At 34.7% G+C, this 19,050-nt stretch overlaps 1 protein-coding gene across 7 annotated transcripts in view; it reads left to right on the plus strand.

Annotated features, from left to right (window-relative positions):
- SPATA1 (spermatogenesis associated 1) overlaps nt 1-19,050 on the plus strand; it is a 63,879-nt gene that overhangs the window by 15,670 nt on the left and 29,159 nt on the right. For all 7 annotated transcript variants that reach the window (XM_082688150.1, XM_082688147.1, XM_082688144.1 and 4 more), the window contains exons 3-6: nt 8,479-8,585; nt 10,008-10,125; nt 13,365-13,418; nt 13,515-13,743. In XM_082688150.1, coding sequence (XP_082544276.1) covers nt 8,479-8,585; nt 10,008-10,125; nt 13,365-13,418; nt 13,515-13,743 — 508 coding nt within the window. The remainder of the gene's footprint in view (nt 1-8,478; nt 8,586-10,007; nt 10,126-13,364; nt 13,419-13,514; nt 13,744-19,050) is intronic.

Consider the following 19,050-nt stretch of genomic DNA (forward strand, 5'->3'; position numbering starts at 1 on the left):
TTTTCCTCCAGGGGCAGGAATACAATAAGGATGTCCACTCTTACCACTTTTATTCAACATGGTACTGGAAGTCCTAGCCATAGCAATTGGACAACATAAAGACATAAAAGACATCCAAATTGGCAGAAGGAAGGAAGAAGTAAAATTTTCACTAATTGCAGATGACATATTATATATAGAAATCCCTAAAGACTTTGCCAAAAAGCTACTAGAACTCATAAATGAATTCAGTATTCATGGAATACAAAATCAATGTGTAGAAATCTGTTGCATTCCTATAAAATAATAATGAAGCAGCAGAAAGTGAAATTAAGAAAATAATCCCATTTACAGTTGCACCAAAAAACAATGAAATACCTAGGAATAAACTTAAGGAGGTGAAAGACCTATACTCTGAAAACCGTTAAACTCTGATGAAAGAAATTCAAGACAACGCAAAACCATTCCATGCTCATGGGTTAGAAGAGCAAATATTAAAATGTTTATACTACCCAAAGCAAACTACAGATTTAGTGCAATCCCTATCAAAATACCAATAGCATTTTTCACAGAACTAGAGCAAACAATCCTAAAATTTGTATGGAACCACAAAAGACCGACTAGCAAAGGCAATCTTGAAAAATAAAAACAAAACTAGAGGAATCACAATTCCAGATTTCAAGTCATTTGTCAAGGCAGTAGCAATTAGAACAGTATGGTACTGACAAAAATAGACACATAGATCAATGGAATAGAACAGAAAACCCCAGAAGTAAACCCATAATTATATGGTCAATTAATCTTCAACAAAGAAGGAATGAATATACAATGGGGAAAACACAGTTTCTTCAACAAATGGTGTTAGGAAAACTGGACAGCCACATGCAAAAGAATGAAACTGGGCCACTTTCTTTCAGTATACACAGAAATAAACTCAAAATGGATTAAAGACCTAAATTCAAGACCTGAAACCATAAAAATCCTAGAAGAGAGTAATTTCTCTGACATCAGTCATAGCAACATTTTCCTAGATATGTCTCCTGAGGCAAGGGAAATAAAAGCAAAAACAAACTGAGCAACTGGGAGTACATCAAAATAAAAGGCTTCTGTACTGTAAAGGAAATAATTGACAAAACTAAAAGGCAACCTAAGGAATGGGAAAAGATATTTGCAGATGATGTCTGGTAAAGGATTAGTGTCCAAAGTATATAACAAACTAATACAACTCAATACCCAAAAAACAATCTAATGAAAAATGGGCAGAAGACATGAACAGACATTTCTCCAAAGATATCCAAATGGCCAACAGACACATGAAAAGATGCTCAACGTCACTCATCATCAAGGAAATGCAAATCAAAACCACAATATCACCTCATATCTGTCAGTATGGCTAAAGTAAAAAATAACAAGCATTGAAGAGAATAATGGAGAAAAAGGAATCTTCTTGCACTGTTGGTGTGACTGCAAACTGGTACTATGGAAAACAGTATGGGGATTCCTAAAAAAATTAAAAATAGAATTACCCTTCAGTAATCACACTACTGAGTACCCAAAGAATACAAAATACTGAGTATTTACCAAAGAATCAAAGGAGTACATGCACCCCCTATGTTTATTACAGCATTATTTATAGTAGCCAATCTATGTAAGCAGCTCAGGTGTCCATTGGTAGGTGACTGGATAAAGAAGTTTTTATATATCTTTATATACAACAGAATATTATTCAACCATAAAAAGGAATTAAATCTTGCCATTTGCAACAACATGGTTAGAGCTAGAGAGTATAATGCTCAGCAAAGTCAGTCAGAGAAAGGCAAATAGTATATGATCCTATTCATGTGGAATTTAAGAAACAAAGTAAATGAGAAAAGAAAAGGGGAGAGAGACAAACCAAGAAACGGACTCTTAACTGTAGAAAACAAACTGATGGTTATCAGAGGGGAGGGGTCTTGGGGGAATGAGGAAAATAGGGGATGGGGATTAAAGAATACACTTTTCATGACTTAAAAAATGATTTTAAAAATTATACTATGTTTAAAAAAAACTGGAGAATTAAGTTAAATGCCATCTTGAGATTATAAGGTAAATTCAGAATGCAAAACATTCTTTAAAATAACTGGCCCAGGGGCGCCTTGGTGGCTCAGTGGGTTAAGCCTCTGCCTTCGGCTCAGGTCATGATCTCAGGTCCTGGGATGGAGCCCCGCATCGGGCTCTCTGCCTAGTGGGGAGCCTGCTTTCTCCTCTCTCTCTCTCTGCTGCCTCGCTGCCTACTTGTGATTTCTGTCTGTCAAATAAATAAATAAAATCTTAAAGATTTTATTAAAAATCTTAAAGACTTTATTAAAAGTCTTAAAGAGACTGGCCCAGTCTCTTCAAAAAGTTAATGCCATGAAAAGGGGGAAAAAGAATATAGGTCTGGAAGAACTTGCGGATTAAGTTATTGAAGTATGTGACAAACCCAATGCAAAGATATCTTTGATTGGATTCTAGATTGAAAAAACATTGAGGATAAATACCCAATAGTGCAATTGCTGGGTCATAGGGCAGTTCTATTTTCAACATTTTGAGGAACCTCCATGCTGTTTTCCAGAGTGGCTGCACCAGCTTGCATTCCCACCAACAGTGTAGGAGGGTTCCCCTTTCTCCGCATCCTCGCCAGCATCTGTCATTTCCTGACTTGTTGATTTTAGCCATTCTGACTGGTGTGAGGTGATATCGCATTGTGGTTTTGATTTGTATTTCCCTGATGCCGAGTGATATGGAGCACTTTTTCATGTGTCTGTTGGCCATCTGGATGTCTTCTTTGCAGAAATGTCTGCTCATGTCCTCTGCCCATTTCTTGATTGGATTATTTGTTCTTTGGGTGTTGAGTTTGCTAAGTTCTTTATAGATTCTGGACACTAGTCCTTTATCTGATATGTCGTTTGCAAATATCTTCTCCCATTCTGTCAGTTGTCTTTTGATTTGTTAACTGTTTCCTTTGCTGTGCAAAAGCTTTTGATTTTGATGAAGTCCCAATAGTTCATTTTTGCCCTTGCTTCCCTTGCCTTTTGCGTTGTTCCAAGGAAGATGTTGCTGCGGCAGAGGTCGAAGAGGTTGCTGCCTGTGTTCTCCTCAAGGATTTGGATGGATTCCTTTCGCACATTGAGGTCCTTCATCCATTTTGAGTCTATTTTTGTGTGTGGTGTAAGGAAATGGTCCAATTTCATTTTTCTGCATGTGGCTGTCCAATTTTCCCAGCACCATTTATTGAAGAGCCTGTCTTTTTTCCATTGGACATTCTTTCCTGCTTTGTCGAAGATTAGTTTACTGTAGAGTTGAGGGTCTATTTCTGGGCTCTCTATTCTGTTCCATTGATTTATGTGTCTGTTTTTGTGCCAGTACCATGCTGTCTTGATGATGACAGCTTTGTAATAGAGCTTGAAGTCCGGAATTGTGATGCCACCAACGTTGGCTTTCTTTTTCAATATCCCTTTGGCTATTCGAGGTCTTTTCTGGTTCCATATAAATTTTAGCATTATTTGTTCCATTTCTTTGAAAAAGATGGATGGTACTTTGATAGGAATTGCGTTAAATGTGTAGATTGCTTTAGGTAGCATAGACATTTTCACAATATTTATTCTTCCAATCCAGGAGCATGGAACATTTTTCCATTTCTTTGTGTTTTCCTCAGTTTCTTTCATGAGTACTTTATAGTTTTCTGAGTATAGATTCTGTGTCTCTTTGGTTAGGTTTATTCCTAGGTATCTTATGGTTTTGGATGCAATTGTAAATGGGATTGACTCCTTAATTTCTCTTTCTTCTGTCTTGCTGTTGGTGTAGAGAAATGCAACTGATTTCTGTGCATTGATTTTATATCCTGACACTTTACTGAATTTCTGTATAAGTTCTAGCAGTTTTGGAGTGGAGTCTTTTGGGTTTTCCACATATAGTATCATATCATCTGCGAAGAGTGATAATTTGACTTCTTCTTTGCCGATATGGATGCCTTTAATTTCCTTTTGTTGTCTGATTGCTGAGGCTAGGACCTCTAGTACTATGTTGAATAGCAGTGGTGATAATGGACATCCCTGCCGTGTTCCTGACCTTAGCGGAAAAGCTTTCAGTTTTTCTCCATTGAGAATGATATTTGCGGTGGGTTTTTCATAGATGGCTTTGATGATATTGAGGTATGTGCCCTCTATCCCTACACTTTGAAGAGTTTTGATCAGGAAGGGATGCTGTACTTTGTCAAATGCTTTTTCAGCATCTATTGAGAGTATCATATGGTTCTTGTTCTTTCTTTTATTGATACAAACGTAGTGATCCAAAGGGGCACGTGCACCCGAATGTTTATAGCAGCAATGTCCACAATAGCCAAACTATGGAAAGAACCTAGATGTCCATCAACAGATGAATGGATCAAGAAGATGTGGTATATATACACAATGGAATACTATGCAGCCATCAAAAGAAATGAAATCTTGCCATTTGCGACAACATGGATGGAACTAGAGCGTATCATGCTTAGCGAAATAAGTCAAGCAGAGAAAGACAACTATCATATGATCTCCCTGATATGAGGAAGTGGTGATGCAACATGGGGGCTTAAGTGGGTACGAGAAGAATCAATGAAACAAGATGGGATTGGGAGGGAGACAAACCATAAGTGACTCTTAATCTCACAAAACAAACTGAGGGTTGCTGGGGGGAGGGGGTTTGGGAGAAGGGGGTGGGATTATGGACATTGGGGAGGGTATGTGCTTGGGTGAGTGCTGTGAAGTGTGTAAACCTGGTGATTCACAGACCTGTACCCCTGGGGATAAAAATATATGTTAATAAAAAATAAAAAATTAATGAAAAAACATTGAGGAAAAACGGACATTTGAGGAAATTTGAATATGGAATGGATATTATTTTACATTAAAGGATTGTTAATTTTCTTAAATGTGAAAATCGTACTGTGATTATTTTGGACAAATCTTTATTTTTAAGCAATGGCTGCCAAAGTACTTAGGATTATATTTTCATGACATCTGATTTACTTTGAATGGTTTATCAAGAATGGGATAGAGGATCTGAGAGAATCTGTGACATCTGTCAGCCCATTGATCACCAGGGTTGATTTGGCTGATTTGGCTGGCTGAGGGGGGTGTCCTCTTCCTCCCTCACAGCTCCATGTTCATCCCTTCCAAAGCTGCATGCTGTGTTAAGAGGAGGACCTTCCCCAATAAAGATGGATCATTCTTCAGTCAAGGGCATAGGAGCAGCTGCGCTTGCCTGCTAGAACCTCCAAACAAGCTCTCAAGGTCCATATGTAGGGAGAAGTTAGGGTAGTCAAGCTTCCCACACTTCAAACACATCCAAATAAGGCCTGCATGTGGCAGTCTGCCTTTAAGAGAAAGAGAGGGAAAGTAAATGTGGTATGATGTTAACTTTTGAATCTACTTAGTAGGTATTTGGGTATTCAGAGTTTTATTCCTTTATTTGTATGTATGTTTAGAATTTTTCATATTAAAATTATAAAATGAATGTCAGATGTCCTTCTATTAAAACCCTGTATTGGCGTCCCATTTTCTGAAAATAAGATCTTTTGGTGGCCTGAAAAACCTTATTTATTTTGTTCCTTGTGCTCCTCATTTTTATTATTTTATCTCTTACTGTTCTCTGCTTCAATCATACTAGCACTCTCTCATTTTAGGGGTGCCTGGGTGGCTCAGTTGGTTAAGCGTCTACCATCAGCCCAGGACCCTGGGAACCAACTCAGCAGGGAGTGTGCTTCTTCCTCTGCCCCTACCCCTGCTCGTGCTCCCTCCCCACCCCGACTTCTCGTCACCCCCTCACTATCAAATAAATAAAATATTAAAAAAAAAAAAAAGACCTTTGCTTTAGGTCTTCTTGGAACTCTCCCTCTACATCAGCACTTGGCTAATTGTTTCTTCCCCTGCAGTCTTAAATCTTACCTTTTCCATAAGACCTACCCAGGCTATTTAAAACTGAAACCTACTTCCCCTTTTAGCATCCAATTTTCCTTACTCTGCTCTTATCCTTTTCCCTAGTACTTACCCCTTTCTCATATACTGTATAACTTATCAGTGTTTTATATTTATCGTTTATTGTTTGTGCCCTTCACAGGTCTGGGACTAGTCTGAGGCAAATAAGTCACTTGCCTTGGGTATAAAATTTAAGGGCACACACCAAAAAAACCCTTCATAATTAAGATAAATAATTCAATAAAAGATTTTTTAAATGAAAAACTGATGCAAGAAATCCATAATAGCAACATTTTAAATGGAAATAGAATCTGATAGTGCCATGCCTACCCATATTGGAGCCTGAAGCAAAAGGCAAAATATGTGCCCATAAACATATATTTTAGTATATTTTTAAATGGCTAATAGTTTTTTTGTTTGTTTGTTTTTTACTTTAAAAGCCTCTTTTATTGGAAAATTTACTTTGGCAAAATTCACCATTCACTTTGCTGCCCAATACACGAGTTTGTGTCATAAGGGCAATTATAACCCTACGTAAACATGCATTATCCTATTTATTCTATAAACCCCCAGGGAAGCCGAGTAGGGTCGTGTAGGCTCTTCTGCTTGCAGAGAGGAAACCCAGGTACAGAGACTAGAGTGTAGGCAGCCTGACCATAAAAATTCCTAAATGGCTAATAGTTTTGATAAAAATATTACTGATGAACTTCCATGAAAGCCAGGAAAGTAAAATTATAACAAATTCATGATTTGACATAAAGAGAATATTTGACCTTAAAATAATGTTTTGAATTTTAATACATCCTTTTGAAGTTTTCAGTATTTTTTTCAACTACTAGGTTATTCTGAAAACAGTTGACCATCAAGAAATATATATTTTCAAAGAAACATGTAATGAAGTTCATATTTTTTTCCTTTTTCCTCAGGCTTTACTACTAGTAGTAAATTCTGTCATTATTTAAATTTTTGAGATTTTGTTTATCGTGAACTTTTTTGCACTGAGTAGTTTTTTTTTTTAATGTTATTTGTCTTGATTACTGAGGTTTTGGCATAGCCTTAAATTTTGTACCTGAGGTGAGTGCTTCACTTGTTTCACCCTTCTTCTTGCCCTGATACCATTAGAATGTAAAACTATACGTAGGCAAGGATCTTTGTCTTATTGACTATGTATTCCTAATGCCTAGACCAGTGCTGGCACATGATAGACATTCAGTAAATATTTACTGAGGGAATGAATAAACACAAATTCACTATAAATTTTGTTAAAGAAATGTTTTATTATGTATATTTTCTCTGTATTGCCTACTCATTCAGTTATGGAATTAAATCTGTACAAACACTTTGAATTATAGTTCATGAATTATTATAAAACTATTGACAGAATTTACTTGGTTTATACAAAAATAGAGTAAAATGTTTAATAAATTTTTTTCCTAGAAAATATTAATGCATTTATATAAAAGATAAAGTCATATTTAAGTCTTCTGAAGGTTTTGCAAATATTATGTAGCTATTAAATATTATAGTATTAATAGTATAGTATAGTGTTAGCTATGAATAGTATAGTGTAGCTGGGGAATTATTTTTTAAATGCTCTGGTGTTCAAAATACAGCATGTGGCAAGCCTGACATCAGATATATACATATATCAAATGTATAGAAATAATTTACTTGGTCTATAAAAACGAGCAAAACATTCAGTTCAATATAAAAATTTCTAATTTTAATAATTGGTTATATTCAACTATTTAAAGTTTTTCTCAGATATTTAATATTGTAGAGTATAATCATTTAAATTTTAATATGCAATGAATAACTTCCTTAGACTAAAAGATTGGAATATTTGCTATAATTGTCCTGTTTCTGTTGTAGTAATCTAAATATTCTTCTAAACAAAGTATTCTAATTGAGGTTTAACAAAACATTAATAGAAAAGAAAGTTGTATTTATAAGCACAGGCAAGCTAAGCTGACAGACATGACCTATGTAAGAACAACCATTTCCTTCCCTATCACCATCAGGAATAGGTTCTTCCTAGAATTCTGGGAAACAGAATATTTCCTTAACCACAGTATTCACACGTTTGCAGTTGCTGAGAACTAGCAATCATCACAACTCTGTTAGGGAGACAATATGTAAAGTATAAGGATTCCACAAAATTACCCCAACAGAACTGAGTAGGTAGGGATCAGGGGAGAGGAAAAGGTTGGTAACCAGAAAACTGATCTTGGTGGGCTGGTACTCTTATTCCAAGCTGCAGAAAGAAACCTGTGTCAGAGATGTTAGGGTACCCTAGGACCACATCTGTGACATTGTTTCTAAGGAGATGTGCTCCAAGTGCCAAGTAGCCAACTAACCAAAATTTTGGCTCTTCACTTTGTTTTCTGTGTCTGCTCAGAAAAATACATGTATTCCATGTTTATTTCAATTACGTTTATTAAGCTTAAAATTCTAGAGGAGATTGGTTGATTTTTTTCACTTTAAAAATATTTTAACTGATGTTCTTCTCAATTTATTTATTTAGTTGGTGGAACTTCATGTTTTTTATGTCCCTGAAGGATCGTGGAACTATAAGCTAAATACCATTTCAATAGAAGTTGTTAACAAATTCATTTCAGCTGGATTTATAAGGCAAGTATTTTGTGGTCATGTTATAATGCCTGAAAAAGCAGTCTTTTTTTCTGCAGAGAAAAATGTTTCTTTGGAAATTTACATTATAAGTGAGACACTCTGGTCCGTATGATGGATCCAGTTTCTAACTTAATACTATCAATAAATAATGTTATATAACAGTTAATAAGTATTTTAGAAACATATGTTACTTAGTTAACATATGTGCCATAGGTGCCACTGCCACCCAGATAAAAGGGTATAACAGGTATATTACTATCATTACACACGAAGAGAATGAGAGAATTAAGAGAGAAATTATCTGAAATTGGAAACCTGTTGAAGATCTCTGAATAGTGGTTAGATCAGTATATCCACAATGACTTTTTTACTGAACTGTTTCAAAATAGAAAGAGACTATATGTGTATGTAAACTTACATATATGTACATGTAAGTATATGTACACATAGAAAGCACACATGGCATTATTCCTTATCTTCCCCATCACTTCAAGAATACTAGTGTCGTTTTTGTTCTGGAACACATCAGACATGAATCTACCTCAGGATCCGTGTCTACTTGCTGTTCTGTTAGTCTAGAATGCTGCTTCTGCCCTAATATATCCTATCTCTTCTTTAACTCTTTACTTTAATATTACTTTTTTGTTTAGATCCTCTCTAATCACTATATTTAAAATTATAGCTACCCTCCCTTCCCTGCTTTATTTTTCTTCATAGTACTTAGCAGTGTCTTATGAATTATATTTTGTTTGTTTGTCTAATTTTCTTTCCCACCATTAGATTTATAAAGTCTGTAAGGGCAGAGATTTTTGTCTCTTTTGTTGATTGCATCCTTTAGAGCAATGCCTGATATATAGTGGGGGCTCAATAAATATTTTGTGGTTGAATTAATTAATTATATAATGTTTCCCATAAAATCCTAGAAAAACAAAAACCCAAAACAGTAGCATAAATGATGGCTTTAAATTTTAGATGTTGAGGAGTGAAATATTCTTAATGAACAAAGACATGGAGTCCGACAGTATTTGATTATCAAAGAAATTTTTAAGCACTGGATCATTCTGTCAAGCTTCCAAAATAAATATTTGTGGCTTAATCATTCTTTATGTATTAAAGTATATAAATTACATAGCAGAGTTTTCTTTTTTTAATAATACAGTCTGGAGGCAGATGAGAAAAGTAGATAACCATTTTCCTTTTCAGTACAGAAAGACTTTTATAAACAGTATTTATTTGTATAATCATTTTATTTTTTTAAATTTCCTGAAGTTCTATAAAGTGCCAGACAATGTAAAAATAAATTGAGCTATATATGATACATTAAATTAGTATTTATGTTTGAGATAGCTAACGTTATAGAATTTGTAGTATAGCTGAAACCTGTTTCATTTTCCATTATAAGGCAATGTCATGATATTTCAGAGTATCTCCTCACCTAACTTTACAAGCCCTGAGAGAACGACTTGGTGAGTTCCTTGGCGAAGATGCTGTTGCAGAAAAATTTTTATTTCTGAAATGCATTGGAAATAATCTAGCTGTGGTAAGTCTTCTTAATTTTATTCCATTTGGGGGTGCCTGGGTGGCTCAGTCTACCTTCGGCTCAGGTCATTGTCTAAGGGTCTTGGGAAGGAGCCCCGCATCAGGCTCTCTGCTCACCGGGGTGCCTGCTTCCCCCGCTCCGCCCCCACCATCTCTCTGCCTCTCTGCCTATCTTTCTTTCTCTGTCAAATAAATAAATAAAATCTTTTTAAAAAGTTGTTTTTCCTTTTGATTAAAGGAAGCATAACTTAACAAATGGGATAAGTAATATCAATCATAACAAAATGAAAAATCACTAAAAACACAGATCATCAAGAAAAAATGGGACTTATTGGCATATTACTGGGCACTAAAATGATGGGGGATATTTTGGGCTATGCTTTCCTTGGGAAGAAAAGGAAGACAAACTGAAAATGTTATTATATAAATAATGTGTATTTTTAGATTTAAATGAGTGTTTAAAGTTTTTTTTTTTTTAATGGAGAGAGAGTATGTGCATGTGTGTGCATGAGCTGGTGGGAGGCAGAGGGAGAGAGAGAGACTCTTAAGCAGGCTTTACATTCAATGCAAGCCTGTCATAGGCTCAAGAGTCAGCTGCTCAACCAACTTAGCCACCCAGGTGTCCCCTAAAACATTTAAGTAAGTACTTGTGTTCTGGACAAAAATGGGCTTCATTGTTTGGGCCACAGCTAGCCCTATTTGATGTGAAATTATAGGACCCCAACAATTTTGTTTGTTTGTTTCAGCTACTATTATCTGTTGAACACTCCTGTTTATAGTTTCTGTGGTTTAATGGCAGGATTTTCTTTTCTTTTCTTTTCTTTTTTAAGATTTTATTTATTTATTTGACAGAGAGATCAAAAGTAGGCAGAGAGAGTGGGGGAAGCAGGCTCCCTACTGAGCAGAGAGCCCAGATGTGGGTCTCTATCTCAGGACCCTGAGATCATGACCTGAGCTGAAGGCAGAGGCTTAACCCACTGAGCCACCCAGGTGCCCCTAATGGTGGGATTTTCTAAGAGTTTTCCTACTTGAAATTCTTAATCTAGCAAGCCATCAGATCTCCAAGTTGCTGGTTTCTCTTAACTACATAAGGTTTATTTCTTTAATCAAAAAGACTTTCTATATTAAAAATGCAGTATATTCCTATTCCCCTCTAGTTAACATATTATGTCATTAGTATGTATTTATGTGATTGTTTATATTTAACATCTGATTCTGCCATTAGACTATAACTCCCTGTGAGCAGGGACTTTATTTAATTCACTATTGTATTTATAACCAGTGCCTAAAATTAAATTAGAGGTATTTCAGTGTTTTTTGGACAAATTAAATAACGATAGTGGAGGAAAAAAGCATTTTCCATCAAAGTAGTACTGTAAAGGAATTTGCTGTATGGAATTCTCAGGATCAGCAGCTAGATATGAAGTTTTTGTCATTTGAAGTCTGTTCAGTATGGTTAAATATCTACCTTTAAGTTTTTCTCAAGGAAGAAAAAACAATTCTCCTTTTTGTTCTTTTTCATAATATCTAAAATACAAATTATAATTGCAGAATCCTGGGTTGAAAGAGACCTAAATAAAGATAATTTAAATCAACTTCTGAAATCCTTCTAATATTTTATTATTTTGTAACAAATATTTATTGGTGTTTTTCTAGAAACAAAATGAAAAAAAAAAAAACAACTGGCTATGGATCCAGCCCTTAAAGAGTATTCACTGTAGTGTGCAGAGAAAACACATAATTAAAATAGTGTATTTTGTATATTCAGAAGAAAAAGGGATTACTTCCAGCAGGAGAAGAGGGGACATAGAGAACTTTGAGAAAAGAACTATATTCAGTTTGGATCTTGAAAGATAAATATTTGACCTAGCAAAACTGTTGGGTGGGAAAAGCTTTCTAAGCAGAGAAAATAGAATGAGCACAGAAGTAGAAAAACAAGCAATTAAGGAAGAGTAAATGTTGCCCTTTTTATTGGAACATGGTATAAAACGGAATAGTAGAGAATAAATTATGAAGTGATTTGCTGAAAGTCTTGAAAGCCAGATTAATGAATTTTGTTTCTGAAGTGTTGGGAGTTTTTGAGCAAAAGATGACACAATGAGAGCCCTCAAAGACTAGAGGCAGGAATTGTAACTAGCAGGCTTTAATTAGGAGACTTTGTAGTGGTTAAGCCAGAGATATAGAGGGCATAAGGAATAGGCAGGCTCCTTCTCAGATTTTATCTGTTGCTATTTTTCTTCTTAGTTTTCCATTTCAAACACAAAAATCTTTGGTCGCCAAATACAACAAACTTCTTTCTGATTTATGTTCTTTGCACTTTGCCTGGAAATTACTTCCTTAAGATTTTCAAATAGCTTTCTTTTTCTTTTCATAATTCAGATCTCAGCCTCAAGTATTATATTTTCAAGAGGGCCTTCTCTGACCACCTAGTTTTTAGATGTTCTTTCTCTTAAGTTACTCTCTATTACATCAGGTTTTCGTTTTCATAAATCACATTTCACTATCCTAAATCATGTTTATTTAACATCTGTTCTCCTAAGTAGAATATAAGCTACATGGGAACAAGGACTTTGCCTTGTTTACCATCATATCTCCCACCATATAGAACCCATAGTTCTGACCCATAGTTTGGGTTTTCCTGACCCATAGTATGCCCTCAGTATTTGTTGAATGAATGGATGGATGGATGGATGGATGGATGGATAACAAATGAACTCTATGGGCTATATATTTAGGAAATAAAATTTACAACATTGGACTCTGGAACCAGATTATCTGGTTTTGCATCCCAATTTGGAAAGTTCCTAGTTATAAAATCATGGGCAAGTTATTTAACTTCTCTTTCCTCAGTCTTATTGTCTAATGTGTAATATGTGTGCCTATCACATGGAATTGTGGAAATTAACTGAGCTAATATATGTAAAGCACCTAAAATAGTGCTTGACATAAAGTGAGTCCATGTAAGTGGACTTATAGTCATATATAATCATAGCCATATAATCGTATAACCATATAATCATAGCCATGATTATAGAACCTATTAAATGACATAGAATTTCTTTTATGTTTTGTACAGTGAATAGAAATAGGATTATGTTCTACATTTTCTAGACTCTAGCCTTAGTTACCAGCTTTTAGATTTGATTTTTATGTCACAGATATGTGCCTTCTATAAAAAAAAGGGAATAAAAATAACTGAAAACATACAGAAGCTTGATTTTTTTTGTCATTTATTTCTAGGTGAAGGTAAAACAAGAATCAGAACTGAAACTCAAATCATTTGCTCCTCCATATGTATGTAATGTAACATTTTAAATTTATGTTAATTTTTTAACTTACTGCTTTTTAAATTACAAACTAATTTTTTATAAAATTTTCTGTATGTTTTAGGCTCTTCAACCAGAATTATATTTGCTTCCTATAATGGATCATTTAGGAAATATTTATTCAGCATCAACTGTTGCTTTAGATGGACGGCAAAGTAATAATGGTGTTGCTGAGGCTGATGGAATAATCCACAGACCACTTAGAGTAACTTTGTTGAAGGAAGAACCTGGAACAGATCCCAGTTTTTTAGTAAACACTTTGAAAGAGCTTCTCAACAAGAATCAGGAAGAAGGTGATTTCAACCGGAATGGGAAAAACAAAGAGGTTATTATAGTACGTTTTAGTAGTCAGGCCTGTAAGCAAATTCTGGGCAAATCTAGCCTTATAAATGTAGCAATAGCAAACGAAAGCTATAGTTCCAGTTGGGGTTTTTAAAAAATAGTTTCACCAAGTGGGAGAAAAAAAACAATTAGTATGTGAAAAAGCCAAATAAAAATACTTACTGCACTTAAGTAAACTTTACTACCTTCTTTTATAATAGCTTCAGATAAAGTTAAGGCCAGAGGAGAAAGGAAGTGATCACTGCATAGAACCTTGGTAGTATTACTATGAGTGAGAAGATCTTAGCCACAACTGTATCAAATACAAACCAAAACATTTGTATTTCAAAGAATCACAAATCTTTATATGATTATATTAATCAATTTACTGATAGTTCAGTTCTTAAAAAGTATATATTTGCGACACCTGGGTGGCTCAGTCTTTAAACATCTGCCTTTGGCGCAGGTCATGATTCCCAGCGTTCTATGGAATCCAGCCCCTTCTCCCTCTCCAGCTCCCCTGTGCTTCTGTTCCCTCTCTTGCTATCTCTCCTTCTCTCATAAATAAATAAAATATTTTTTTAAAAAAGTGGTAGATAATTAAACAAAATTAAACATATAAATAAAGCTGGAACTATAAGAACTTATTGAAAAAAAATGTTGCATAAAGAAATAAACTGTTTATGATGGAAAAACAAATACACTAGACATTTATAAATGAATCCTTCCAACTAATGACAACATCCGTTACAGCTGCATGTTCTTCATCAGTTGCATTTTTCTCCATCTTCAGTTATAGTCATTCTTACATTGTAAGTTTATAGCTCCCTTCTGATGTGGGTTATTATTTCTGATGAGACATGTGGATGAGATCCACCTATTTTATTTGATGACAGTGAGATACTCAGAATCTTTACCTCATTGATCTAGGCTTGTGTCTGCTACAGTGTTAAATATTGGTTTCTAGTCAGGATATTACTTAAAGAGGGAAAATACCTGGGGAAAAAAATTCAGAGTGGAATCCCAGCATTCCTGAAAAGTACAAGGTCAAGTAGCTAATGAAGTGGGCATTTGCCCTACATAAAGCTGTGAGTAGTGTCATATTTCATATACTGAGCTTTACTGGCCAGATATTTGCACAAAACACACAAAAAAATCCTTGGTGGGAATATTTAACCCTTGAATTTTGTGAAAATGTAATTTTTAAATTATATTAATTTCTTGATGCTTTCCTCCAAAAAGGAGTATGCTGGCCAGCATATGCTCATTTTTAAAAAAGTTCTGGAAACACTAATAACTATATAAAGAAGAAAATTAAGTTTAAAAATGATTCTACAATCCAGAAATGGCTTTTGTTAGTATTCTGGTATATGTTCTTCCAGTTATTTTTTTCAGTTCTTGTATGTAATAAATATTTTTAGCTTTTAAAAATGAGGATACAGGCCCTCTTAGACCCTCTTTATATTTTAGAATATATTGTATATCTTTCCTATCAATAAATACAGATCTACATCATTATAGAATTCCTTGTGGCATAATTTATGTACCCAACCCTGTATCAATGTTTTTGCTATTATGAATACTGCTGCAAGCAACATTTTTCTAAGTGCTTTGTGCATTTGTCCTATTTTTTTTAAAAGAAGTTTAATGGCTGTTTCTAAGGCTGTGTTTCTTGTTGTTATTCTTTTTCTTTTAAGAACTTTTCAACATTGTGTGTCTTCCTCTAGTCACATCTTCTTTCTTCCTAGGGATAACTACTACTATGTTTTTTTGTGATCATTGTTTTCTTGCTTTTCTTTACAGTTTTACAACCTGAATATGTGTTCCTTAACAATAGTTCAGTTTTTGTATGTTTTGGGTTGCATTAAGATGGAATCATATTGAAAGTATTTTATTTTTGACTTGCTTCTTTTGTCCAACATTGTAAGATTCAGTCATCTTTCACATAAAACACCATTTCATTTTTTCATTGTATAATATTTCATTTATGACTATACCATAATTTATTTACTCTGAATATGAACATTTGGGGGTTGCCTGGGTGGCTTTCGTGGGTTAAAGCCTCTGCCTTCGGCTCAGGTCTTACTCTTTGTTTTCTATTTGTCTCGTGTCTTCTATCTTCCTAGTTTTTCCATTTTCTTGCCTTTTTTGGATTGAGAAGTTTTTTATAATTAACTTTTATCTCCACTCTTTGCTCACTATATATCCACTATTGTCTTACTATTTCTTATTTTAGAAAATTGTTAGTGGTTGCTATGAGGTAGAGGTAAGCAAATACCTATATTTATACTTAAATTTTTTTTTTAATTTTAAAATTTTAAGTAATCTCTACACCCAGTGTGGGACTCAGTCTCACAACCGCAAGATCAAAAGTTGCATGTTCCACCGACTGAGCCAGCCAGACACCCCTACTTTATTTTATTTTAATCCATACCTCTGGCTTGTTTTTAATAAATATTTTTGGAACACAGCCATACCCATTTTTTTTTAACTTTTTATTTTTTATAAACATATACTTTTATCCCCATTTGTTTACATATTTTCAATGACTGTTTTTACACTATAATGACAGGCTTGAGTAGTTATGATAAAGACCAAATGGTCCATGAGCCTGAAATATATAGTATCTGGCCCTTTAAGAAAAGATTTGCTCTGAGGTATACATTATATACACTTTTAATTTGAAGTCTACTTTCCAATTATATACAACATCATAGATAAGAACCATACAGCAGTATTACTATTTCTTCCCTTGGTTCCTTTGTGCTGTTGTTGTCGTATATTTTACTTCTGTGTATAACTCCACAATACATTTTTACCATTTTTAATTTACACTGTTAGTCAACTTTTAAAGAATAAAAAGTAAGGAGAAAAATGACTTTTTATATTTAAGAGAGAGTTTTTTCTCCCCACCCAGTGATAATAAACCTAATCTTTATATCAGTGCATGATCCTGGGCTCAATATGATCCTTACAGCTTTGGCTTCTACCCTTCCTTTAGGCCTTGCCTCTAACTGGGGATGAGAGGGTTTTCTATCCCCTCCCCAAAGACTTTTCAAAGCTAATATTGTTGGAAGGAGAGTCACCTGCTTGCTGATGGCTTTTGCCTCTATTCCTCCATGAGTCTCAATAGATTTTTGCATGGGTTCTGAGATGGGTGAGTTTCCTCTTCCTCCCCACAGTGGCTTACTTTGTATGAAAAGATAGTGTTGAGAAGGATGGGGTTTCATACCTATGTGCCACCGATGGCTCTTTCAGTTTACCTGCTCTACCCCCAGTCTTTCTTGTGAGTATGATACAGGCATATGGGAAGAAGCTTGCTATTAAGTATTGATGTCCTTTGTGTCTGAGGATCCCAGAGATTCTAAACTATCCTGGTAGCCTACATTGGCCTTTAGAATGCCTTAAAATTTTAACTATTTTCTTATTTCTTTTAATGGTAGTTACCCCTTCCTCCTGTGCTCTGCCATAGAGGAAATAATTTTCCCCTAGAAGGAAACTGGAATTCAACTCCTTGAAAATATAATTCTCCAATGAATTCAAGAAAAGTTATTATTTTATAGGTTATGTACCTTTTTCTCCTTGTTCAAGTTGGAGCACTGTTTCATCTTTGTATAGTTCTAACCAAAAATGGAACTGCAGTTCTTAAATTTTAATATAATCAACTTTATTGGTATTTTCATTTATGGGTAGTAGCAAACATTTTGTGTTTGCTTTTCCAATTTAATTTATTAATCTATCAGGAATTAATTTTTACATGTGATGTGAGGTAAAGTTCCTTAATTTTTTTTCCATATGTATCCTTCCCATTTGATTGTTGTGCAGTTTCTTAAAATACCAAATTACTCTTTTGTGGTGCATGAGAATGCAAAATATCTGAGGTCTAGCATAATCAAATATAGCTAGGAAGGCAGTACATAGTATGTTTTACAAGTTGTTTAATAACGGAGAAAAGAGTAATGCTTTACCCATTTTCATATCAAAATGGGTATTCCCTTCCATTAGATATCTTCTGTTCCTTCCCATGGGTCTGTGCTACACACCTCACATTTTTGTGTCTCAACTTTAATGTGTTTAATACTTTATTGTTGCCTCCAAACAAGTATGCTTTCTTGTTTGGCTTCATTATTCTTCTAGTTGTTCAGACTTTAGTCATTATTGTTCTAGTTGTTCAAACTTTGAAATATTCCTCACTATAGAATAATAGATTCTTAGAGTAAAGGAAACTTGAAAGCCATTTTGTAGCTGCCTTGCTGCTTATAATCTGTTTTCCAGTCTATCCTCCAGAATGTAGTCAGCATCATTATTCTTGTTACAGGCTGGATTATTTATCTCCCTGCTTGAAAACCTTTGAAAGACTCATTGATTGCTACTTAAAGCCCATGTTCTTTAAGATGACATAGGGAGTGCTTTGCACTCTGACTTCAAACCCAGGTTGCAAACCCAGGGCTGCAAATGTTTGGCCATGCAGATTGTTCACTGCCTAATGCCTGAAGGCTTCTTTCACATAGATGATGATATGAATGGAGCTTTCAGGATTTGCCTAATGGGGTAATTGGTTCTGTAACTTTTAGCTATTATTATTATTATTATTACTATTACTACTCCTACTCCTATTATTACTACTGCTACTACTACTACTACTACTACTACTACTATAGTTTGGGGGTAGAAGGGGAGGAAGAAATACCATGAAGTACAACTGGAGAGAAGGTAGGGACTGCAAGAGCCTTGGTTCCAAAACTAAGGGATTTTTAGGCAATGAAAAGCCATCTGAGCTTCTGTTTGTTTGTTTCAAGTTTTTATTTAAATTCTGGTTAGTAATATTAGTTATTACTAATATTAGTGTAATATTAATAATATTACACTAATAATGTTAGTGTAATATTAGTCTCAGGAGTAGAATTTAGTGATTCATCATTTATGTATAACACCCAGTGATCATCACAAGGCCTTTAATACCCATCACCATTTAGTCCATCTGCCCACCCACCTTCCCTCTAACAACCCTCAGATTGTTCTCTATATTTGAGTCTGTTTTATGGTTGGTTTGCCTTCCCTCCTACCCCCCCACGATTATCATCAGTTTCATTTCTTGAATTGCACATATGGTATTTTTCATTCTCTGACTTATTTCACCTAGCCTAATACACTCCACCTCCATCCATATTGTTGCAAATGGCAAGATTTCATTCTTTTTCGTGGTTGAGTAATATTCCATTATATATTTATGTGTGTGTGTGTGTGTGTGTGTCCCCACATCACAACTTCTTTATCCA

This window comes from Mustela nivalis (genome assembly GCF_964662115.1).
Source record: "Mustela nivalis genome assembly, chromosome: 10".
NCBI classification, from domain to species: Eukaryota; Metazoa; Chordata; class Mammalia; order Carnivora; family Mustelidae; genus Mustela; species Mustela nivalis.